At 44.2% G+C, this 25,831-nt stretch overlaps 1 protein-coding gene across 1 annotated transcript in view; it reads right to left on the bottom strand.

Annotated features, from left to right (window-relative positions):
• Positions 1-3,830: 3,830 nt before the first annotated feature.
• dip2ba (disco-interacting protein 2 homolog Ba) overlaps positions 3,831-25,831 on the bottom strand; it is a gene marked incomplete at its 5' end in the record, with an annotated part of 49,038 nt that continues 27,037 nt past the window's right edge. The window contains 25 exons of the mRNA XM_083894875.1: positions 3,831-6,944; positions 7,809-7,932; positions 8,163-8,337; positions 8,494-8,568; positions 8,696-8,753; positions 8,856-8,917; positions 9,057-9,227; positions 9,646-9,814; positions 9,908-10,038; positions 10,295-10,404; positions 10,819-10,930; positions 11,448-11,569; positions 11,681-11,804; positions 12,732-12,812; positions 21,031-21,143; positions 21,279-21,480; positions 21,590-21,704; positions 22,034-22,161; positions 22,266-22,346; positions 23,294-23,430; positions 23,564-23,703; positions 24,303-24,417; positions 24,534-24,653; positions 24,848-24,941; positions 25,050-25,114. Of these exons, the coding sequence (XP_083751001.1) occupies positions 6,692-6,944; positions 7,809-7,932; positions 8,163-8,337; positions 8,494-8,568; positions 8,696-8,753; positions 8,856-8,917; positions 9,057-9,227; positions 9,646-9,814; positions 9,908-10,038; positions 10,295-10,404; positions 10,819-10,930; positions 11,448-11,569; positions 11,681-11,804; positions 12,732-12,812; positions 21,031-21,143; positions 21,279-21,480; positions 21,590-21,704; positions 22,034-22,161; positions 22,266-22,346; positions 23,294-23,430; positions 23,564-23,703; positions 24,303-24,417; positions 24,534-24,653; positions 24,848-24,941; positions 25,050-25,114 (3,077 nt within the window). The 3' untranslated portion in view covers positions 3,831-6,691. The remainder of the gene's footprint in view (positions 6,945-7,808; positions 7,933-8,162; positions 8,338-8,493; positions 8,569-8,695; positions 8,754-8,855; positions 8,918-9,056; positions 9,228-9,645; positions 9,815-9,907; positions 10,039-10,294; positions 10,405-10,818; positions 10,931-11,447; positions 11,570-11,680; positions 11,805-12,731; positions 12,813-21,030; positions 21,144-21,278; positions 21,481-21,589; positions 21,705-22,033; positions 22,162-22,265; positions 22,347-23,293; positions 23,431-23,563; positions 23,704-24,302; positions 24,418-24,533; positions 24,654-24,847; positions 24,942-25,049; positions 25,115-25,831) is intronic.

The following is a 25,831-nucleotide window of genomic DNA, read 5'->3' as shown; positions in this document are numbered from 1 at the left end:
AGCCGTGCTATGACGACTAACAGCTTTGATAAATGATCTAAATTCTGTTAAATGTGTTACTTTGACTTAAATGTTTACATTTATCTTAACCCTAGAACACTGTCGCTCAAATTCAAAACACCATCACTAACGCCGGGTGATTTTTACCCGAGATAATAAATACACCTAATAAAAAGTACTTGTCATCAAAATCAAAACATGACAATAGATGACAAATTTGAGTAGTGTTTTTTTATTTTAAACCGTGTCATGTCTAACAAAAGAAAAGAAAAGCATCACGAGGGGACCATATACAAATGCTCCAAAATTACTGGAAAATTAGGAATTTGGGAACAAAAAATTTCCCAAAAAAAATTAATGAAGATGAAAACTTGGTTTTCATGAAAATCACATTTATTTGCTTGGGTGAAAACCACCCGCCAATGGTGTTCTAGGGTTAAAAAGACAACGTACTGACTGACACACCCACTGGTGACATAACAGTTCACATGGAAAAAAACAAATATGTTTTGGTTCTTTTCCAATCAAGTTTATTGTTAGAGTAAATGAGTCAGCCAGTTTAAAATGTAGTGTGTTACCTGTAACTGTGCCAGATCCGTGCTGGTGTGACAAAGTGCTATTTGAGACACAACTCACCATTGCTATAAATGTTGCTTCATATTTGGGAAAGTGTTTGTTATTTTTATGTCCATAAAGAATTTGGAAAAAAAACACCATTATCTTACCGATATCTTCATCTGAACTGCCATCACAATAATTACTAGTATCAATCGCCTGATTTTAAAACATATTACTGTGATTTTCAATAACCTATACGCTCATGTAGATGTTTAATAGGCCTATTTAACAAGTCTCTACACCAGGGGTGACAAACGTAAGGCCTGTGGGCCAGAATCTGCCCTCCAGAGGATGAAATCCGCACCGCAGGATGAATCTGTGAAAATTATAATCTAAATTATACTAATGTGAAATACTATATTTTTCAGTTCCAGGTACTTTCTTCATGCATTTGTCGATCCACTACTATGTGTACGTTGTAACGCACATGTGTACATGGTAAACTTAGGCTTAGTAAAGGATATTAATATAGGAAACAATATTAAACTGAAGGGATAATATTTTTCTCAAGAAAGATTTCAGGATGTTCATAATATGTTTTGTAAAAAGATGCTTAATTAAATGTGAAACAAGGGATAATATTTGGACTCTTTGGTGTGTAAAATGAGTTTGACAGCTCTGCTCTGCATAATTACTGTATTTAAAAAAAACGACTGCGGTCTTGCAGAAAATTATGGCTCAAATTTAGTGTTGGGTGGGGCATTATACACATTTTAAAACAAATAAAACATGAGATTAGAAAAGGAAATGAATAAGTGTGTCTCTCACCTGGTCAGAGGACAAAAGGGCAGGTCGTGCAAGTCCACGCGTCACATTATTATAGTTAGCAACACTGTGACAAACGAGAGCCGAGACACCACAGGATTATTATCTATTTATCTAAACATATATTATCTGACGGTTTAGATTATGTGCTCTAAACAAAAACAAACAATACTTCACTTAGTCTTGTGTGAGAACCACAAAGGTGCAACCACTGTCCCTCTGACGACGCTCCACGACTCCAGGCTCCAGCAGACAGCGAGGTGAACTGACCTCAGACAAGCAAGAGAAAGAAAAAGAGAAGCTGTAGCACAAAAACATCACAGATTAATAATGTGAATTAATTATAATCCGTGTTCACGATGAATGTGACCAAAAACCTATTGGAGCAGTTTTTGTGCCAGTAAAATGATTGCCTGCATCCGCCTGCTGCCTCCTCCTCCTACACTCAGCTCTTTAATCAATCAATCAATCAATCAATCAATCAATCAATCAATCACATCTGATTATGCAAATAGGTTTTTGGGCGGGGTTATTTACTGTGTGAATGAAGATAACTGAAATATAACCGTAACCCATCCAAATCAAATTGGGGCACAAACTGCAGTCTTTACATGTTCACAGGCTGCTTAGACAGATTACAGCCAGTGATTTCTGCTTCTTACCCACAATGCCATTTTCATTAGCAGGTCTCCATTTTGCCCCCAAACACTTCTCTGGACACGTGGCGTCTGCGAAAACAACAACAATGTCATTTATAACATGGCAAACCAAAGACTGTCCTTGACATTTAGATGCAGTTGTTTGGTGACTTCAGTGTGTGCGTGTGTGCGTGTGTGTGTGTGTAGTCACTGGCTCTCCATAAAAACCATTTAATAAATACTCACTTTCTTACTGAGTCAAAGGCCAATTAGATTAGAATGAGATTTAATTAGATTATATTAAGCTTTATCGATCCCACAGCGGGGGAAATTGACTTGTTAAAGCACGCTCACATAAACAGAACACAGGCCATGATACATAATAACATTAGAAACGTCAGGGGTGATGGTGATGTATGCGTGTGTGGGAGCAACTGCACTGTGCTGACCTCAGAGAAGGAAACGACCAGAGAATCATTGGATAGTGATTATTTGTTAATAGACCTTTGTTAGCCATAACTATTTAGTTTTAAGCGGCCATAACAGTTTTAAAAAAAAGAAAATGCTGAATAGTTTCAGATTTATTTTTTCCTTTCACCCCAACCGGTCGAGGCAGATGGCCGCACAGGTTTGAGTCTGGTTCTGTCAGAGATTTCTTCTTCTGTTAAAAGGGAGTTTTTTTTTTCTCCACTTACACGTCGTGTTTGCTCATTCTGTGAATCGTGTTTCTCTGCTCTGCATGATGATGTCTATGTAGTGCCTTGAGATGATGTGATTTGGCGCTATACAAATAAATTGAATTTTGTGGTCCTTTATTCGCCATTGCAAAACAAAGCAGTGCAGCAAAACTGCATCACAAAACCCCAGAAATGTCTCTATTTTTTTTGTATTATATACTGTTGCGTATTAATAACGTTAACTCACCTCACAAATGTTAACTCACCTCAACACGTTGGTCTTTGGTCCCGTTTTTCCATGAAGTAAACGATTTTCAACTGGAAAACAAAAGGCACATTTCTCTCACATTTTACAGACGTCATTTACTGTAAATAGACCGAGACAAAGACCGCCGTTATGCATATAAAATCAGCATTACAGTGAGGGATGTTATAACAATTCTAATTCGATGTTCAATCTGACAGATGCTAAAGTGAGTAGACCGACACCCAGAAGGAAGTAAAAGTACTACTTATCTGCACTGTGAGCTGTGATCTGTGAGGAAAACACAGGGAGAGAAAGCGCTCTGACAAAGCATTTGTTGTTTTTTTATTTGACATGAAACACATCCAATGACAGAGTGACAGTGTTTTTGTCAAGTAAGACATAATATCACAAGTTATCGCACCGTTGACTAGTTCAGAATGTCTTTGCTGCAGCTCGACGATGCATAGTGAACAGACAGTCGTTGAGGTATACATTGTGGGCCCTTGAGTTTTTGTGACTTTTTCTTTTTCTCCTCCGTGTGAAAGATCCTAATTTCATTACCTCACATGTACATATTTGCATTTTGTGCTTAGAAGAACTTTGGAGGTTTGAAATGTACACAACACCACCCCCTCCCCCACCCCAAAAAAAACCAGGAAGCTGACTTGACTCGTGTTGTCCTCGTGGAGTTGCCTGTTGAGAGACGACATGGTGACGTGAAAAAAAAAAGTCAAATAATAACTGAAACTGAACGTGAAAAATAGCAACGTTTTATTTTCACGCGAAACAATGGCGAGACGTGCGGCCACATTGCAGGACAAAAGTCCGTCAGCGTTCCCTCAGTGAATAGCACCAATGTCTATTGAAAAGGCTTGAAGGGCACAAATGAAATTATAAAACTTTATTAAACCTTGTCAACAAAGAGTTTATTACACAGTAGCTCAGAAGCCTCAATTCTGGAGCCTCACTTGCCGCAGATGTGGGTATCGCTCGCACGTCGTGGTCAGTGTCCGTCACTGAAGTGGTTTTAACCATGTGCTCTACTACGTCAAGCTGCTTCCAATCCAAACGTTGTGCTCTTTCAAAGAAAGGAACATATCGACGGAACCCCCGATTAAATATATTCAATTCCAAATTGGATGGCGAGAACTAAAAAAAAGAAAATACAGTGGAGGCGACATAAAAAATAAAAATAAAAGAAGAAATTATAAAATGGTTTAATATTCTGGTATCACTTTCTTACAAAAGACAAACCTTGTTGCACCAGAAAAACATAATATTACGATTAAACGGGACATACACACTTCACACACTCCGCTCCTGCACACGCACACACACACACACACACACACAAACAAATGATATTGGGAAAGTGCACATTGTTCCTGCCAAAATAATCCAAAACCTTTCTTTTTTTTTTCTTCTTTTCCTCTTTTGCAAAGTGATACTATTAAATTAACAATGCAGTCAAGTATGAAAAGATCAGTCAAGTTTTTTTTTTTTGTTCAAATTGACAAAGTTCATTTCCATCGACACGTGAACACCAGTAAAACAGTATTTGACCTTTAAAATGCAGTAAACAGAAAAACATCCATACTCTCATTTATCGCCTCCCCTTCTTTTTATAAAATAAAATAAAATAAAATAAAAGGAGGACTGTGCCAATTAAAATCACAAATTGCTTACCGATTACTGTTCATTCTCAATTTCTACTCAGTGTTATTGACATTCAGAGAGACTTAGTTTAAAGGGTGATGGTGAAATGACAAAGACATGACTCAAACTAGCGAAGACGAAGACACCCCCTCGTGTGTCCTCCTCTACAGAAACAGATAAATGACGTGTGAGATTTGCGTTATAAACTAGCACCTGGTTCAGTGTGTACTGTTTTTATTATTCATTAGACCAGAACCATAAATGGCTGCAGTCTTAAAGCCTCTGACCTGCCGTCTGATCACCTACATTTATCCAATCACATTAAAAGACAGGTGGTGGAGAAAAACTACGCGCAGACTAAAAGCTGCTCGTGTCAGTTCATTATCCTGTGTAACTCCTGACCTGCTACTTTGTTTTCAATCATATTACACAGTCTTCGTCGGCTGAGTTTGATCAAACGGAATATAATCCAACGTTCCTTAATTCTGAGAAGATTTAAAAGCTCACTGGCATTGCACGATATGTTAGGTTGACCTTGAGTTGAGTTTTTTTTGCGTATAATCATCATTTAAATTTGAGCTAAGCACCTGGTTTTTTGCAACAAAACAAAAACCTGACCTAAGTTTATTAAAGGAATGGATCAACATTTGCCACTTGATATTCTGTATTTTCACAGAATCTAGAGAGCTAGTGCATTTACAGTATGTATCCAAACAAAGATGTTTTTGCTCTAAAATCTAGCTTTTTTTTTTTTCTTTTTCTTTTACAAATTTGTATTTTCATACAAATCAACCTGTTCATATTTTACTTGTGTGATACACAAAGAACATGGATATACAGCATATCATGTCCAACTACCTGGATTCATGAAAACAATCAAAAGGGAAACGGTTAAAAATGTTTTCTTTAACCTGAACCGAGTATTTCATGATCTGGATGAGGGGGAAACCCAGAGACACGGTCAAAGCAAACCTTCTAGATGCTTATTATTTTTGCCTTGCATGCATTGCTAAAACATGAAAGGCACAAATAGAGGTTAAGTGCAATCTAAACGTTCAGCAAGAGCAAAGCAAAAATCGTCCGATTCACTGCTGATCCAACGTTTTTTTTGTTGTTGTTTTTTTTTTGCCGTTTTTGGCCGATGAAACCATCAAATCAGCGCGCACATTTAAAACAACAGGCAAAGCTTCAAAAGTTTTCACTGCAACTTTGATTTTCTTCTTAAATTTACTAGCGTCAGAATCAAGATGATGATCATGGATGGACTCCTACTTACACTGGAAATGTTTTTTTTTTTTTATCTTTGCTATAGGCTTATAAAGAGTTTTTTTTCCTGCACCAACATGTAATTCAAGTGTATGTTTTAGGGAGATGATGAGTATGATGACGTCTGCTGACAAAGACGGCGTTTGATGGGAGGTGAGTGAAAAGCCACAGTGCACCTGATAGGAAGCTTCTCTCTGTGAGCTGCACTTCCTGGTGGCACTTGTTAATACTGATGTGGATTTGCTGGACATGTGGGGCGTCCTCTTGAGGCAGGTGAGACAGAAAGTGGACTCAGAGGTGCGAGGAAAGTTCCAGCTCCTCTCAGCAGTTCCAGTTCACCATTCTGCCATCGAGAACCGAGGGGGGTTAAAATAATAAAAAAAGAAACGCTAAAACACACAGGGACAAATGTTTGAGGATTTAAAAATAACAAGGAATGGGAAGAGGGTAGATGATGTTCTTTGATGAAAGGAAGTAATTAAAAATGTAAAAACATGAAATTGAGCTATGAAGGTAATGTAGGACGCAGCAGAGAGGATGAAGAGCATATTGCCTCCGGGTGACAGATGTGTCTACTCTTAAGAAGAGAGAAATCTCAGTGAACCTTGACTGCAGTGGTTGAGCAAGTGGAAGCAAAGAAGAACAGTTTCTGAGAGGGAAGCACAATCTCATTACTACAGCGCTGGTGCTGTGCTTGCATTCCCAAATGGTTCAGTGTTTGGAGGTCCACATCGAGGTGGGCGGCTGCCCCCCCGCGATGCTTTATCCCTCATGTCTGTCCTCAGACCCCGGCTCAGTTTCCTGCATCGTTCCGTGGAAGGTGTTCACATGTTGTAGGCCACGTAGATGGGGTCCAGTTGGTCTGCCAGGAAGGAGTCTCGCAGGTGCATCCTCTGCTTCTCTCCTCTGGAGTTGATGGGGATCACGCCGGGGTCCACGATGACCACCACCCCGACGATGAGGTGGTGTTCCTCCAGCACCACGTTGGTGACGAGGGGTACCAGGTCCAGGGCCTCCTGCTCCGACCCGCTCAGCTCGGCCACCACCACCAGCAGGTTGGTCCATGTGAACACGGCACTGAGTGTGGAGAGCACAGTTATATTTTTGGTGTTCATGTCTATATTAGTATTTTCTGTATATAAAAGTATGTAAAGACCACTTTAATAGGTACACTTGTTCAACTGTGTGTTAATGTAATATCTAATCAGCCACCTAAGCCACTTTGAATGTGAATAGTTGTTGACAGCGTTGCCAGATTTGTCTACTTTTGTTTACGTCAGGCGGATACAGATCATTTGTGATGTAAATAATGAAATATATTAGGTCCACATGGCTTAAAAGTGCACCTTTTTACGTGCAGCTGGTATTATTACTAATCTGGGACTGGTGCTAGGATGCCAGAGGTTTATTTTGCAATGTGTGTAGCCTATGGTGGATTTACTGCACTCTTGTTGGTAGCAATTTGCAAAAACCTATTTATCTATCATTTATGGTTATTTGATGTCGACGCGAAGCTCTGGATGTGTTTTTTCTGTTGCATGTGTTATGATTTTGCGGGTTTACACGGGTGTCTGGCAACTTGGTGGTTTGGGCTGTTTTTTTATTGGATTGGGCAGGTTCTAAGATGTGATTGGGATTGGGAAACTGTCAATATGATCCGACAACACTGGTTGCTGAGCCACACATATTGATCTGAGTAATTAAGAACCTGCAGAACTACACGGATGTGTTCATGCACAGTCATCTGTATAGAATGGTCCAAGAAATGAAACATATCCACTGAGCAGCCAGGAGAACTGCCAGACCAGTTTGAGATAACAGAGAAGCAACAACAATAGTAATCGGTTGTTACTGTTGTTAATGTTGTGTGTACCTAATAAACTGGCCTGCGAGCTCACGTCACGATGCACACGATTAGTACAAGAACACATTGAACCTCACCTCTCTGCGATGCTGCGGTGCGCTCGCGACACAGACGTCTCAATGTCGATGGGGTGATAACGCAACCCCCTCAATTCCAGCGTTTCATCGAGAGAGCCAACCACAAACAAGGCATCGTGACGATCTGCAGAGGACAAACGGGACAATTCACAGTTGGTTATATTTTGCCACTGTGGGCGACGCTGGTAATCGACGAAGGATGAAGGTGAGAGGTTTGATTCCCTGCCCAGTAAACATGTCAAAGGGACATTTACCATTTAATGTAAATCAATATTGAAATCTGCATCACTGTTTTATTTTACTGACAATAACCCTAACCCTATACTGCTTAACGTTGATCTATCGTCGTCTCACCTCCACTTGCATCCAGCAGCTCGGTCCTCTTGATGAAGCCCAGGTAGCCCGTCCTGGCCCACAGGGTGTGTGGTTCCCCAAAACTGAGTCTGGTGTTGAAATGGTCTGCCTGCAGGCTCTCCTCCCCATATATGGTGTAGTAGCCGCTAGCGCTATGAGGACTGTTCACCCAGATCTAAACAAAAGACAGACATATAGGAGGATTTCTCTTTTTGTGACCTCTAAATATCTGTGCTAACAATTTCACGGTGAGTATTAAAATGGTCAATGTTCAGAGGAACACAATGAGGAGAAAATACTTGTACATCATTGTCCCATAATCCTCTCTCACCTCTCCAAGATGTGAATCTCCCAACGGGCCTCTGGTCTCTGGGTTGATGATGATGACCCTCACTCCTGGTAAAATCTTCAAGGAAAACACAGAAGAGGCTTTAGCTTTAGAGATAATACAACCACTTTTATTACCTCTCTGGATGTGTGGTCAGTGTGACCATCACACAAATGAGTTCAACTGCTCAATAATCAATACTTACAGTGCCCGACTCCATGAGTGGAAGACTCTGTGGCGCTCCTCGCTCCACTAGCCTCACCCTGACAGACGTGGACAGAAGACAGATATTCGTTTTAGTATTTGATCCGTTTGTTTTCATTATTTCCAACCATATGATGACTGCAGTTGTACTGGTGTCTCACCTGTCATGACGCAGAGACTTCATGTCAACATAGACAGTGGAGGGGTCTGGTCCAGCTGTGCCCTAGAGACAGAGAGGAAAATAACATGAAATCTAAACTCTAAAGAAAATGAGTTCAATTAAACAGAGCTAAATCATAATGAAAATCAGAGACATTTAAGGTAAACAGTGTGCTGATGCAGCGTGTCTGTATGAAACCAACCTGCAGACCAATGGCCAGGTTGACCCTGGAGCCAAACGCAGTGCTGACGGCACGCGACGACAGACCGAGGTCTTTGAAGAGCTTGGAGAAGGACTGTGTCAGAGACAGACGAGGCCGCTCCTCTGCTATCACCACGCAGCTCCGCACGCATGACAGATTCAGACCCCTCGCCTGGAAACAAGGACACATTTACCCGTTACATAGATGAAGCTTCACACAAACGCACTCGGCGCATGTGGACATTTGAATTAAGATAAAAAGAGTGGACTAAATATTTAAACAATAACAATGAAGTGTCAGTGAAGTGAAGCCTGCTTCATATGCTGCCAAACTTGTAATGTCCTTGAGTATACATTTTCTATGTATTTTTTTTTATGATGCCAAAAGGAAAAAGGAATGCAGATAAGTTGCAGCTTATTTGCATCTGAAGTCCTATCTCTGTGTTCTCATTAAATCTTTCTTAATATCACAATTTAGTTTAGTGTAATCTAGTGTACTAACAGAAATTACAGCAGAAACAGTGTGAGAGCGTGTGTGTGTGTGTGTAGGTGTGCATGTAGTTGTGTGTGTGTGTGTGTGTGTGTCTGACCTTCAGCATCTCCGTCTGGGTGCCGAGGCCTTTGGTGCAGAGCTCCATGACAGAGTAAGAGCAGAAGGTGTCTCTGATCTTGTACTGACTGAGCGTGCTCAGCCACAGAGGCAGTGAACTCTCCAGCTCCAGTGGAGGGATAAGGATGGACTGGTGACCTGAGTAAACACTGGACCAAAAACACACACACTATAGCAACACTGGCACATTTACAGGCTCCTGTTACCATATAAATATGATATTCTGTCAATGTGTAGGTCACCTGGAGAGGCACCAAAGGACGAAGCCCAGGCCACAGTATGGGTCCAGACAGATGGCTATTTGGCGCGAGGAGTAAAGCTCACACTGCAGCTTAATGGAGCGGCACAGGGTACTGATCGCAGCGTGAGACATCTGCCGACAAATTGATAAAAAACAAAGAATTAAAAAAAATATATATATATATATATATATACAGTATATATATATAATATATAGTAATAAGGAAGGGTTCTAAGGGTTCAGTTCTAATACTAATCAACTGTACACTAGTCACAAAGCCATGCTCTTCTACCAAGGTTTATGGTGAGCACATGCAAACTTTTATCAAACATCAATGAGAAAGCACTCTTACAAAGTCCATGAATGGGGTGATTTGTGAGTGATTTACCTTAACTCCAGTCAACATGCCCGTGGTGGACACACTGAAGTCCAGGTAGGCTAACATCTCCGCTGTGGGAGGTTTATAGATTTGCGGAGGCCGCTTCCTGGGAAGATCATCTGGGAGGAGAAAGGAGGAGATTTTTATTTATTTCCCTTTTGGACACAAATAAACGATGTGTACTGTCTTTCTGTTGGTTTAACCATTTGTCCTCATGGACTTGCTTCAGCCTTAGAACAGTTTGTGGAGTGGGAGAATGTTATATTTTTTAATTAGGTGCCAAAAAGGGTGCCACTTTGAAAGCTCCACACTTGTGTTTATGTGCAGCCTTCAAGAAACGCACTGTTTACTACAGTTCAGAGATTGGATAAAGGTAAACAGGACACCTTGTGGCCAAATGGGGAACATACAATATTTTTTTAAGACTGGAGATTTTGTGTGCATACACGATTACATCATTCTTGAACCAACATATTCCATATTCCGTCTCAAATCATGCAAATTGCATCTTAACTACAATAGAGGTCCAGCACCTGTATCGATGATAGTGGGCCACGTCTTCACATTGACACTGGCAGCAGCTTCCCTAGACCTGAGGATCCTCATAAGAGGCTGGGTGGTGAGGATGCAGGCTGCTTTGCTCACCTGTGACACACAGCATACACACAGAGGTCGTCACAAAAGACAGATACATTTGAGATGTGTTATGAAAGCCATTAAGGGTTTCCTCCATGGAACTCACTAAGACCTACACTGAGATTGGGTGGAATTCAGTTATGTACTTATGGGAACTTCATCATTTACAATCACTATTATAATAGCTGTGTGAAATGAAAATAAACATAATAAGTAGCCCATGCGCTACACTTATATAAATAAGGGTTCCAAAAGGGCTCTTCTACAAGGGCTGAGGTTCTACCTGGAACCATTTGCTTCTGAAGAACCCTTTCCTGAAGAAAGGGTTTTAAAAGGGTTCTTGGTGGAACCTTTATAAAAAGGTTCTACCTATGGCCAAAAAGGACAAGCCAAGGAAGCTTATGGTTCTACTTAGCACTTTTATTTCTAAGAGTGTGATTATTGGTAAAATATTGTATTTCCACCACTTATTTTATTATTTTCCTGTATGCTTAGTAACACAAACATGTCCAGGTGGTGCACTCACATCGATGATCATGCGGACAGTGGGCAGAGTAGCTGCCAGATTCTGTGGGTGTGGTGGCCTCACTGTCACAGGAATAACACCCGCATAGAGACAGCCATAGAAGGCAGCTATCAGGTCGATGCCTGTGGAGGTAAAAGATGAGAAGAAAATTATCATAAGAACAATCATTCTTACCAGTAAATCTGTTTACCGTTTATATGTTGGCCGTGAGTGAGCAGTGAGTCTATGTTCACCTGGGGGATAAAGCAGCACTACATTGTCTCCTGTGTTGAGGCCTCCTCTCTCCATCAAGGTGGCTGTGATTTTTTCAGCTCTCTTGTGGAGCTGAGCACAAGTGGCTGTGCACACTGCCACCCCCTAGTGCAAAAACAGAGGAAGTTCAGCAACAGACAAATTGGATTACCGAGTATGGATGTGTACGAGGTAACAATTTCCGAGACAAATGTATGCATTCTTCACATCTGAAGATGTTTGTTTGTGTGTGTGTGTGTGTGTGTGTGTGTGTGTGTGTGTGTGTGTGTGTGTGTGTGTGTGTGTGTGTGTGTGTGTATGTGTGTGTGTATGTGTGTGTGTGTGTGTGTGTGTGTGTTCTTGTACTTGCGCCATACTGAGGACCAGTGAGGGTTTTTAACCAACAAAGTGAGGACATTTTCACGGAGTGAGGACATTTTGGTCGGTCCTCACTTTGTTTTCATTGAAATCACTTCCTTAGGTTGCTATAACATGCTATACTCTGTTTGTCAAAAAAAAAAAAAAATTAAAATTTTGGACGACATAGTATAGTATGACTTTTTTTGTCAAATTTTGGACCAAACATTTTGCGTCAATTTTTTTTCTAATTTTGGACCAAACATTTTGGGTCCAATTTTTTTTTTTCAAATTTTGGACCAAAAATGTTGCATCCATTTTTTTGTCAATTTTTTTTTCAAATTTTGGACCAAACATTTTGGGTCCAATTTTTTTTTTTTAATTTTTGACCAAACATTTTTGGTCCAATTTTTTTTTCAAATTTTGGACCAAAAATTTAGCATCAATTTTTTTTTTCAAATTTTGGATGACAGTGTAGTATGACGTTTTTGTCAAATTTTGGGTCAAATTTTTTTTTCAAATTTTGGACCAAACATTTTGGGTCAAATTTTAGTAGATGTCATTCATGAAGTAGATATTTGTAATTGTGTTGATTTATAAAGTGGAAATGCTGGTCCTCACTTTGTCAGCTCTTTTACCCGGTCCTCAGTATGCAGCAAGTACAAGAATGTGTGTGTGTATGTGTGTGTCTTCTACCTTGGCATTGAGCAGCACATACAGGACGTGGTCTGGGTCCGTTTGGGCTCGCCACTGCAGCGCTTCAGACAAGAACTGGTGCTGAAAAGGCACAAGGAGGAATGTGTCATATATACACCATCACATAAAACATCAGCGTGAATAAATAAAAACGTAAACATCTATAGCACAACGGAAATTCTTACAAATGCACACCTGTGGCAAATAATAATACATAGAGAAAGAATCAGACAATAGACACATATAAAAATAGTCAAGTCTCAGTGGTAACAGATATATTTAAAGACATTTTGAAAAGGGCGGCATCAACCACAGCATGTTGTTTGACCTCTCACACAGACAGGAGGACGGGAGTGTCCAGAGAATGTTTTTGCCGTGTATTGTGCTAGGTCCATCCGAACCTGGCTCACTGTCAAAAACTATGGGCCTTCCAAACAAAGTTTAATGATAACTTTTAAAAGCAAATGCGTAGATGTTAGGACATCAGTGGGTCAGCTGGTGTTAGTAGGCCCACTGCTCTGTTTGTTGGGGATGTGATTCAGTCACTTGTAATGAAAGCAAGAAAAGCCATAATGGTGATGTGGGTCAGGGATAACACTCCCTCGATCTCAATGTGGAAATCTCTGCTCAGAGATTGTGACTATGGAAAAACTTGGGCACTCTGTTGATTGATGGATGGATGGAGGAAGGGAGGGAGGGATGGATGGATGGATAGATGGATAGATAGATAAGACAGAAGAATCAGGGAGCACAAAACAAGCAAAATATATAAAGTCAACACCGTACTGGTGTACATAAAACACACAATTTACAACAAGTGTCACAAAGTTGGCCACATTAAAATCTCCAGCTGGAGTTGTCCATTGTGCCATCCACTCGCACAGGTCACACTCTGCTCAACAATAAATCAGAAGTGACATCATGCAGACTGCCCTGCCCTGACCACTCAGAAAGCCATGCTACAGACATGGACGCATCACAGTGAACACAGCGCAGCACAGAGGTGCACACAGAATGTTCCTGTTTTGGTACTTAAAAGATAGAAAGCATCACATGTTTACATGGTGTGTAATTGCTCACATATGCTAAGAATTTATAACTGCATAACAAAAACTGCACATGCAGATTCTGTGAAAGAAAACAAACTAATGTTCACTTACAGAATTAAAACTGACTTAATTTACTGCTGAGCCAGCAGTTTGGCAAGTAGGCAGTTGGCCAACTCCTATTTTAAAAGATGATAGCATAGAGAATGTGTGTTACTCATAAATGGATGATGCTGTTGACTTCATAGTTTGTATTATTTTTGATCAAGTTGGGTACAGTCAAAACAGCAGCTGGAGGCCGTCAGGCTGTCAGGGCTGCACATCTGCAAACACAACTGACCGACAGAAGCAGCAGAAGCAAAGACAAGTGGGGGCCAGACCAGAGCCTTACCATCATGGTGGGCCACATACAGAGCTAACGGCCCCAACCAAACAAAATAAAAGGGAGAACAATAGAGATTTAGGAGAAGACATTAATGTCTGTTCAGTGAAAAAGATTTATATTTCATAAAAGAGAAAAGCTGCAAACCAACAATCATTACATAATACACTACCGTTCAAAGGTTTGGGGTCACTTGTGGTAAACGACTATTCTAGCTGCAAATGTCTGGTTTTTAATGGAATATGTACATAAGTGTATAGAGGCCCATTTCCAGCAACCATCTCTCCAGTGTTTTAATGGTACATTGTGTTTGCTAATCGCGTTAGAAGGCTACTGGATGAAAACCCTTGAAAACCGTTGTGCAATGATGTTAGCACAGCTGAAAACGAAAGTTACGTATGTAACTACGGTTCTATGAATCCTGGATGACCGCCAGAGGCGGTGCTTAAGCACTGGATATCTCCATCTCGCGCATGCGCAGGTCGAGTGTTTATACCAACAAAGTCACCCATGACCCCTGATGACGCCGGCTAGCCTATATCTTCCGGTGACATCAGAGGATCTGTTCCTGCAGAATCTTCTCGCGAAACCACGCGTATTCTGAGTGACGGAACGCTCTGGCGGTCATCCAGGATTCATAGAACCGTAGTTACATACGTAACTTTCGTTCTATTTCATCCTTACTGACCGCCAGAGGCGGTGCTTAAGCACTGGATGACCATGACAACAAAGTCACGAGGAATGCCAGTACGTACCTCAGTGAGAGGGAGCAGTAGAGGCGGGCAGCAGGGCCACACCCAGTGGGTGGGGGGTGGCCACATTCACCCGATAGAACCTGGAGAAGGTAGTTGGTGATGCCCACGATGCCGCATCACAGATGTCCCCCAGGGGCACACCGCGCAGTGCCGCCCATGATGTAGCAATGGCCCTAGTAGAGTGGCACCTCACCCCGGATGGTAGGGGGCGACCACTGTTTTTATACGCCTGGTTGATGACATCCACAATCCAGTGCGAGAGCCGCTGTTTGGAAAGGGCACAGCCTTCCTTAGGGCCTCCGTAACAGAGGAACAGCTGTTCTGAACGTCTAATGCTTGTGGTCAGCTCTATATAGACTCTCAGGGCCCGGACGGGACACAGAAGTCCTGACCTTTCCTCCCCTGCTGGGGAAATAAACTGTGCCAGGTGAATAGGTCGATTAAGGTTTGACGCTGACAGAACCTTAGGGAGAAAAGCCGTATTCGGCCACAGAGTGACCCCTGAGCCATCTGAGTTCCACCTCAGACACGAGTCACTCACGGAGAGAGCATGTAGCTCCCCGACACGCTTTGCTGAAGTGATGGCGAGGAGAAAGGCAGTCTTTGTAGACACCCACTTCAACTCCGCCTGCGCCAGGGGCTCAAAGGGGGGCAGGCACAGGGAATCCAGCACCAGGGGCAGGTCCCAGGCTGGAATTCTCGGTGTCCTTGGGGGTTTTAACCTTAAGGCTCCCTTTAGAAAAAGAGACACAAGTCTGTGGCACCCCACGGTGTTGCCATCAACTCGAGTGTGTTGAGAAGAAATGGCCGCCACATATACCCTCAGGGTAGCGGGGGACCGTCCGCTGTCCAGGAGTGACTGTAGGAACTCGAGAATTTTTGTAATTGTACAGTGCACAGGGTCTTCACCCCTGTCTGAACACCAGGCAGAGAACAGTTTCCACCTATTCTCATACTGTATTCGGGTAGAAGGCGCCCTCGCATTCAGTATGGTATGTTGAACAGTGTCTGGACACTCTGTCAGCAGCGGGTCGGGCCCTGCAGCGGCCACACCCAGAGCTGGAGGCGATGCGGTTCGGGATGCCAGACCTGGCCCCCTAGTTGAGACAGGAGATCCAACCTGTCGGGGAGACGCCACGGTGAGCCCTGGCAGAGCCTGTGTAGCAGAGGGAACCATGCCCTCCCTGGCCAGAAGGGGGCCACCAGTAGCAGCCTGTGGCCCTGCTGTAGGACCCTCTGCAGTATTTGAAGAATCAGAGGCATCGGTGGAAAGGCGTAGAGTAGGCTCTCTGGCCAATCGTGGGCGATAGCATCCTGGCCCAGAGGGCTGGTTTCCTCCATCAGTGAGAACCAGAGGGGGCAGTGGGTTGACTCTTCCGTGGCAAAGAGATCCACCTCTGCCCTGCCGAATACATCCCAGATATTGAGCACCACCTCTGGGTGAAGCCGCCACTCCCCTGGTGGAGGCTTGCAGCGTGATAGGGAGTCTGCGACCCAGTTCCGTTCCCCGGGCAAATACATCGCCCTTATGCTGGCTAGGCGGGGGGCCGCCCACAACAGGAGGTCCCGGGACACCTGCAGCAACCGTGCGGACCTGGTTCCCCCCTGGTGGTTTATGTGAGAGACGGTTGAGATGTTGTCTGACCGCACCAGCACATTCCTCCCTCTTAGGAATGGAAGAAAAAACTGTAGCGCCATGTGTACTGCCCGTAGCTCCAGGACATTTATATGGTCCAAGCAGTCCTGTGCGTTCCACAGGCCTCGAGCTGTCCGGTTCTGCCACACAGCACCCCACCCTGTGAGGGATGCATCTGTTGTGACAGTCTCTCGACGGGATGCAATAGAGCCCATGGGCATGCCCTGGAGGAGAAATGACCTCTCCCTCCATGGGGCCAGAGCAAGGAGGAAGCGCTGTGACACCTTGAGTTTCTTGTGCCGGTGTCGCTCGGCGTCTAAGTGGAAACTGTTCAGCCACCTCTGAAGGGGGCGTATTGATAGCAACCCTAAGGGAACCACAGTGGCAGCAGCTGTCAGCATGCCTAAGAGGCACATATACTGGACGTATCGCAAGCAGCGGCCCCTCTGAAAGAGGAGAAGGAGGCGGAGGATGTCTTCTACACGCCGAGGTGATGGGTAGGCCCTCATGGCAACAGCATCCAGGGTCACCCCCAGAAAGAGCATTCTCTGTGAGGGAACCAGGCAGCTCTTTGTAAAGTTCACTCTGAGCCCGAGCTGGGCCACATGTGAGAGTAGAACCTCCGTGTCTCGGGTCACCTGAGACCGGGATGACGCGCAGACCAGCCAGTCGTCCAGATATGGCAGGACCTTCATGCCCTGCGCCTGCAGGGGTGAGAGGGCTGCTGCCACACACCTGGTGAACACACGTGGTGAAAGGGAGAGGCCGAATGGGAGAACCCTGAACTGATAATGGCAACCCTGAAAAGCAAACCGCAGGAATTGCCTGTGGTGTGGTGCTATGGGGACATGGAAGTATGCATCCTTCAGGTCTATTAAAGTAAACCATTCCCCCCTGGCAACAGTACGCAGAACCTCTGCAGTACTGAGCATGTGGAACTTCAGGGCCTTCAGGAACCTGTTGAGTCCCCTCAGATCGAGGATAGGGCGGAGTCCGCCGTCTTTCTTTTCCACTAGGAAGTAGATCGAGTAGAAACCCCCGGATGGTAGGGGATCTACTGGCTCGATGGCACCCTTGTCCAGGAGGGTGGACAACTCCTGGTTGAGGGCATCGGCTTTTGCCAGGTCGCGTATGATGGTCATCCTGACCTGGCCATAGTTTGGGGGCCGGCGTCGGAACTGAAGTCTGTACCCGTGGGTTAAGGTGGAAATCACCCAGGGGTCCGTGGTGGAAGCAGCCCAGTAGCTGAGCTGCTGCTGGGAGAAACAGCCGACAACCGGCCCCGGACTCTCAGCGCCTGGTCCCCCGGCCTCTAGGGGCCCTGGGGGGACGACGGGCAGCGTCGAAGTTCTGAGGACGTCTTGGGGGCAATCTGTCGGGGGCTCGAAAGGCCTCAGGGCCTTGTCGAGCCGGCTGTTGAACCGACTGCCGAGACCTAAGGTAGCCACTGGGGAGAGTCGGTGGCTGAGAGTGCCGCCTGGGGGGAGCTGGAGAGACCCTAGGCCTGCTTGGGGGAGGCATACTTCTGTGAAGCCCCGAGAGCTGCTGTCGAGTCTACCTGGCCTGGACCGTACGTTCAAGCGCCTCTACAGCAGCTGACCCAAAAATCTCACCGGGTTCCACTGGGATGCTGCGGAGGGTTCTCCGGCACGCCTCAGTGAGAGGTGACTGTGCCAGCCATACCTGGCGGCGAGCCTGAACGAGTGTAGACATCAGGCGCCCGAGTTCTCTGGACATCAGGGCAAATGCCTGTAGAGATGCATCACTGAAGCTGTGGATGGAAGAGTCCAGTGTGGCCCCCTGGAGGGATGTTGAGAGAGCAAGCATCAGGTGGGACAGGGAATTGTTAATGCGTCCCATGCGTGCTGCTGCGTCATAGGCCCTGGAGAGCAGGTCATCTGTAGCCCGACACTGGGGGCGCGGACACCTGGCGTCCTGTCTTAGAGCCTCATCGGGTGAGACAATGAGAGCCGCTATAGCTGGCTCAACCGCAGGCATGCGGGCCAGGCCGAACTTGGCTGCATCCTGCATGGCTGCTAGCGCCCGGCCATCTGATGTTGCGTGGGAGAGTGCTCTGGTATCTCTCCAGCATGCATGCAACTCCCTCAGGTACTCATCTGACGGGGGCACAGTTAAGGCGATAGGGGCTGGTTCACGCCTGAAAAAGGCGCTGGCGGGAGCCGATTGAGCCTGCGGAATGTCCACCTGCAGGCGGGCAAGGGCCATGCGAATGATGGCCCCCATAGAGTCATCCCCTGACCCAGCACCGCGACTGCGGGCTGAGGAGCAGGAGCTCCCCCCAGAGGCGTGAGAGGCAGCACCCCGGGGAACCGGGTCTGCCCCATAGTCCGTGAACTCAGTGGCTGAAGCTGCCACAGAGAGCACATCCTCATCTGGTTCGAGCATTGGGGTAGGGGAAGCGGAAACGCCCACGTCCACTACACTGGTCCCAGACTGGATGGCTAGGAAGAGGGTTTTCATCTGGTCTAACTCCTCCGTCAACTGGTCCACCTTGGAGGCCAGTCTAGACTCCTTGACCCTCCTTCCGGAGGAGGCGCCCACAGCCTCTGCAGCCCGACGCTTAGGCCGGTTAGGCTGTGCTGGAGGCGGTCGCTGGGCTGGGGTCAACTGGTCCGATCCCGGAACATGACCCAGCAGGTGTTCGACCTCAGCTAGTCTGGCAACCCGCACTGCCCGGGGCATGAAGCTGCAGTTCATGCACGAATCCTCCGAAAGCCCCTCCCTCAGGTGTTCGAGGCCAAGGCACGGAGGACACCTATCGTGACCATCCTCTGGCTGCAGAGAGGCCATACAGGTCGTGCAGGAGTGGTCACCAAGCATGGTGACAGTCGCCCCTGTAGAGTGGGAAAACAACAGATGCTGGGAGAGGGGGCGAACACACCACCTTCACCAACAGGTGTCGCACCGCCGAATACAGTTAGTGGGTTCTTCACACTAACTATGAGGGCATCGGCATCCACCTATGCTGGGAGCGGGAGCGAGAGCACTGCCTTCACCGGCAAAGATCAGCTTGCTGCGCCGGAATACAGACGGTTGAGCAAAAATGCTAGCCTCTAGCGCCCGTAGTTAAGCGCAAGTGTCGGGATAGGGAGCGCGTGCGCTGTATTCACCCACACTGGAAAATAAAACGAGAGCGATAAACGCTGTACGACTACTCACTTCGGACAGTAGAGGTACTGATGTCGGGAGAGGAAGCGAGTACACTGACTTCACCGACGTATAGAACTACAACAAAAGACGGGTACAACTAGCTGTACCGATTAGTAGACGCCCGGTCGAGCAAATAATGCAAACCTCTAGCGCCGTAATTAGGCACAAGTGTCGGGATAAAGAGCACGCGCGCTGTTGTCACCGACACCGTAAAATAAAACGAAAGCGATAAACGCTGTACAATTACTCACGGACAGTAGAAGTACTGATGTTGGGAGGGGGGAGCGAGTACACTGGCTTCTCCAACATAGAAAAACTACAACAAAAGGCGGGTACCACCGACTGTGTACCGATTACAAATTACACAGACGCTAGGTCGAGCAGACAATGCTAACCGCTAGCGCCCGTAACAATAACACAAAGAAAAATGTCGGGAGCGGGAGCGAGTACAACGCCTTCACCGATTTATTTAACAAAGTAAGATATACTCTCAAAGGCGAAAGACGCCTGGTATACTCAGCCAGTTGTAGCGTTGGCTGATCCAAACTTCTGTTTCGGAGTGTCCACGGCGAACCGCGACGAAACTCCGTCTCCGCTCGTCGCAGCCCTTGGAGGGCGAGCAGCTCGCAGCTCCGACAAATTGTCACAGGGCTACCGGCGACAAAGCGGCGATGAACGCTTTAATTCAGCTAGGATTTACTGACATGCGTATACCTGCATAGCGAGAAGATGAAAAGGAACAGATCCTCTGATGTCACCGGAAGATATAGGCTAGCCGGCGTCATCAGGGGTCATGGGTGACTTTGTTGGTATAAACACTCGACCTGCGCATGCGCGAGATGGAGATATCCAGTGCTTAAGCACCGCCTCTGGCGGTCAGTAAGGATGAAATAGAACAGTTTTGCTGGTTCTTTGACGAAAGCAAAGTTTGAATGGCAAAATGATTATGTTGAATAAAAATCATTATTTCTAATCTTCTCAATATCTTAACTATATTTTCTATTCATTTTGCAACTCTTTTGATGAATAAAAATGTGAGTTTTAATGGAAAACACAAAAAAAATTGTATAGGTGACCCCAAACTTTTGATTTTTTTTGGTAATAAAACCTTTTTGTATGTCACACATAGGAGTTGATTCATTTCCGTCCGTTTCATTTACAGTGAATAAGCAAAGCAACACCGCTGTTCACATGCCAAGTTAATGTAATGAGCACTCTGGTTTACTGCAAACATTGGCAATTTAAAGTCTATAAATTATGCATTAAGAAGATACAATTTATCAAAAGTCATTATTTTTGGGGTCAGTACCTTTCGGATCAGGTCCTGGTCCTCAACCACGCCCAGCTCTCTGCCCGTGGCCTGAGCGATCCGTTTCCCTGCCACCAAGTTACCAACCAACATAGAAGCTGGACCCACATCCACTGTGCAAATCAGACACAATAAAGAAGAAACAAAAACCCATTAAAAAGTCAGTTGTCATGTTTCTGACAGTCTCTCCTTGCTCCAATGTTATATACAGCAGTAAGCACGAGTAGATATGGTCAGTGTCAGCGTACCTGGCTGTTTCTGTCGTGGTTTAGGCATATTGGTAACACAGGTGTGTGGGCACATGAGGATATTACAGGGATGCAGGTTTCCTTCCAGAAAATTCTGCTTGGTTTCACAGATGTGGATGCCACCAAGTGGCGTCTTCGGGAGGGTGTTGGCTGGGACGAGGGCGAGGCAGTACAGGCCGACCTGGTGAATGCTGTCAATGGCCTGTGCAAAGAATACGCAAGACAAAAAAAATGAGGAGAGGGTTGCAATTTGGGTATGATCCAAGACACATTATTATATCAGCTTTAAAGGAGAAAATGTGTGATTTTACCTGCAGTACTCGACTCATCCACTGGAAGCTGTCCTCCTCACTGGCATCAGGCCTCTGCTCTGCCACAATCACGATCCTCTCATCGTAAAATACTGTCACTGAAAACACGGCAATCCTGCAAGGACGTGAGCGCAAACACAATGAGAGGCTGTAGTTGTTGTTTTTTTATTCTATATTTAACTCAAATTAAATGCACCTTATATGTGAACCAATCTGTCAGTACTTTCAAACCTGATATTGTTGGAGTTGTGATATTGTGGATTATTGGATGACTTAGAAGACATGCAGAAACCTCTTTTTACTCACCATTAACATACTACAAATTATAATTGCTTATATGTGGAAAAATGTACTGCTGGACAATTAAGCATTTAGCACTTTCATGTGGTGTAGATGAACAGAAACAGACACACAGTGGCTCACAGGGAGCATTCAGTGTCTCACCTCCCCCTGTAAACAGTCTTGACAGGCTCCACTGCAAGTGCGGTAGCCACCAGGTCGTCGGCGTTGTGGCGGCGCCCGCTCACCAGCAGCAGCCCCTCAATCTTCCCCACAACAAACACCAGACTCCCCTGTGGAGCAATCAGATTTATTAACTCAGCGAGGACATAGACACCTGTCTCCTCACCTTTATTATACTGAATATCTCTTGATTATTTTTTTGGTGGAAGTTTACCGGTCCAACAAATCCAAGCAGACCAGTCCGACTAAAGGGAATTTCTCCAATGGGTGCTCCAGCTTGGTTAACAGGGATCACCTATAGAAAAGCAGTGAGATCAGTGACTAGAATAAAACACATGCAATAGAGCAAGATGTTAGATTTCAAAAGTATATCAAAACAGTGATATATACATATACACTACCGTACACTACAAAAAAACTACACTATTAAGTTTGGGGTCACCTATACATTTTTTTTGTGTTTTCACACTTATTCATCAAAAGATTTGCAAAATGAATAGAAAATATAGTCAAGATATTAAGATTAGAAATAATGATTTTTATTCAAAATAATCATTTTGCCCTTTCGTCAAAGAACCAGCGAAAAACTGTTTTAAAGCTGTGCTAACATCATTGCACAATGGTTTTCAATAGCCTTCTAACGCCATTAGCAAACACAATGTACCATTAGAACACTGGAGAGATGGTTGCTGGAAATGGGCCTCTATACACCTATGTACATATTCCATTAAAAACCAGACATTTGCAGCTAGAATAGTTGTTTACTACATTAACATCTGATTAATTTAATGTTATATTCATTGAAAAAAAAGTGCTTTTCCTTCAAAAATAAGGACGTTTCTAAGTGACCCCAAACTTTATAACAGCAGTGTAGGTATAATTGTACTATTGTTATTGTCTATAAAACTTCACAGTCACAACGGTCATGAATTAAGTCAAGAGTCATATGAAGTCTGTTGATAAAAACAATGCATTTATGTCATGAAGTACATTGGCTCCATCTAGTGGTTAATATGAATCAGTGCTTCTTTCCAATTCAACCATTTTCTCAACCGGCACATAGTACACTGGGACAAGAGTGCACATCAACTACTCCAAAGTATTAACATGACTTTTTGAAAAGCTATGTGTTTGTACTGTATATACTGACAGAGATTGAATATTGTGATCCCAGTTTAGTGTAGAATGAGATCTGTTAGGCCGCTCCTATGACATAATATTGCTGGTAAAAGTTTGACAGACCTCAAATGTGTTCTTGGTGACTCCGGGCAGACCATAGTACATGGTGCCTCCAGCCCGTGAGTTGATCACAATCTCTCCTATTTCATCCGTCTTGCACAGCTGAGGAGGCCCGTCTGGTTTCACGATGCACATCAGAGCTAAATGACACACAAACAGTTCTGACGTCAAAGAAGGCTTTGGAAAAACCTAAGATAAAGTAATCATCCAGAGTAAATGTGGCAGCAGTTACAACTGAATCGATGCCAGTTTAAACCGACTGCAGTTGCTGACCTCCAGGCATAATATGGCCCACATCCTGAACAGTGAGAGCAGAGTTCTTGTCCTCTGTGTTCACTCTGATCACACTGTGACTCAGGCCGCCCATGGACAGGATGGCTCTGGCTGGCAGCGGAGCTCCTCGGGCACCAGGCCTGTGGAGGGGGGAAAATCGAATTAACCTTTTTTTTTCAAATTAAAAACTGTTCATATATTTGTATATATTAATTAACACATTGTTTTAATTAACACATGTAAATTTGACTATTCCTCTATACACAAAGGAATAAATGTAGCATGAAAATTACACCTATTATAACTAATGCTCGTTCATAAATTGATTTATGCTTAAAGCATCTTTATGTAAGAAAAGTGAGATGTTTGGAGATGTGACTACATCAGTGAATGGTTGTGTAAGACAGTTGGTGGCAAAACCACAACTCTCTGTTTACATCCGCCTGTTCCTGTCACCGTGTCTCAATACTCTCAACTTCCTGGATGTGTAGTTCTGCATACAGTATACCAGTAACATGATGGGTACGAACAACATAAAAAGCAAAGACAATTAACTAGATTTTTACCCATAATAAATGTTAACACACTGAAGTGACTTGTTATTAGAAGTCAGAATAGAAAGACTATAATGAATAAAAGGAGTTTGCCAGGAGTTTTCAGGCAAAACCTAAACTAGTTTCAGAATCCCACTAATCGGAATGTCTCCTCAAGGAGCGTGTGAGGATGAAGATGAAGATACCTGCGTATGGCCACAGTCAAGGCCTCAGGTGACGTAGCACATGGACAAATGACCTCAGGCTTCAGACCATGAGACTGGAACACATTCAGAAAGGCGTCACACGAAGACACAGACCCTGGTGACAAACAATAAATGAAAACATTACCACAACAGGGCAGACATAATTCAAATCGACAACAAAACAAAATGACTACATTGCAAAAGGATGATATTTGTGTAGTAGTGACTCACATGGGTTTGCTCCATCTGCCACAATAAGCATACGTATAGAGGACAGGTTGGTGTCTCTCTGGTCCTTGTGGGCCATCATGGCCCAGTGGAGGTCACGGCACTTTACCAAGGCCACGCGTGCTGTGAGAAAGTAAGAGCGACACGCAACATAAGGTAGGTCCTTCAAAACACAATCCCCACAGGCTGTTTCCTATATAGATTTTTGCTTTACCAATTCTCTGTGACAAGTTTAAGAAAAATCATTGTCTTGGAAGTTGAAGTGGTCAACAATGAATGTCTAATTCTGTCATTATGACTGGCTCTATGGAATTCACCTTTGTGAATGTGGACCCTCTGCACCCAGGACATCGGGCAAGCTTTCATCACAGCATATGGCACTGTGATGGTGTGGATTCTGTTCATGACACTCTGCAGGGGGGAAATATAAACACATTGTCAATTCCATGCTGTGAGTCATACCAAAGTTACAAAGCTCGTCTGGCTATACAATACAAACTGTGACATTCAGTCTCTCACCGTTAAGACGCCATGCCACAAGCCCATGTCCTTCTTACAGTCCAACACATTGACCAGTGTCTCCCCTAAGAGAGTCAGAAAAGTATGATTAGGATTACTAGGTCACCGGTAGCACATTTCATACAAGACTGTTCAAAAGTTTGGAGTCACTTAGAAATGTCCTTATTTTTGTCAATGAATATAACATTAAATTAATCAGAAATACACTCTATACATTGTTAATGTGGTAAACGACTATTTTAGCTGCAAACGTCTGGTTTTTAATGGAATATGTACATAGGTGTATAGAGGCCCATTTTCAGCAACCATCTCTCCAGTGTTCTAATGGTACATTGTGTTTGCTAATCATGTTAGAAGGAGAATGAGAAAGCCCTTGAAAACCCTTGTGCAATGATGTTAGCACAGCTGAAAACAGTGTTGCTGGTTCTTTGACGAAAGGGGCCAAATTATTATTTGTAATAAAAATCATTACATATAATCTTGTCAATGTCTTGACTGATGAATAAAAGTGTGAGTTTTAGTGGAAAACACAGAAAAATTGTATAGGTGACCCCAAACTTTTGAACGGTAGTGTAGCTTCTGAGAAGAAGTTAATTGTCACTGCACAAGAGAACAATGCAACAAAATTATGGTGCACTATCCTGAGAAAACAGTAAAAAAAACTGCAATAAAAGCAGCAATAAAAACAACAGTAAAAACACAGACAACTATACACCCTCAACTCTTTCAAGCAGGGCAGAGTAAAAATCACGTATATGCCTTGCTGCAAATTAAACATCCTG

This window comes from Microchirus variegatus (assembly GCF_963457635.1).
Source record: "Microchirus variegatus genome assembly, chromosome: 9".
Lineage (NCBI taxonomy): Eukaryota > Metazoa > Chordata > Actinopteri > Pleuronectiformes > Soleidae > Microchirus > Microchirus variegatus.
This window is presented reverse-complemented; position numbering and strand designations above follow the sequence as displayed.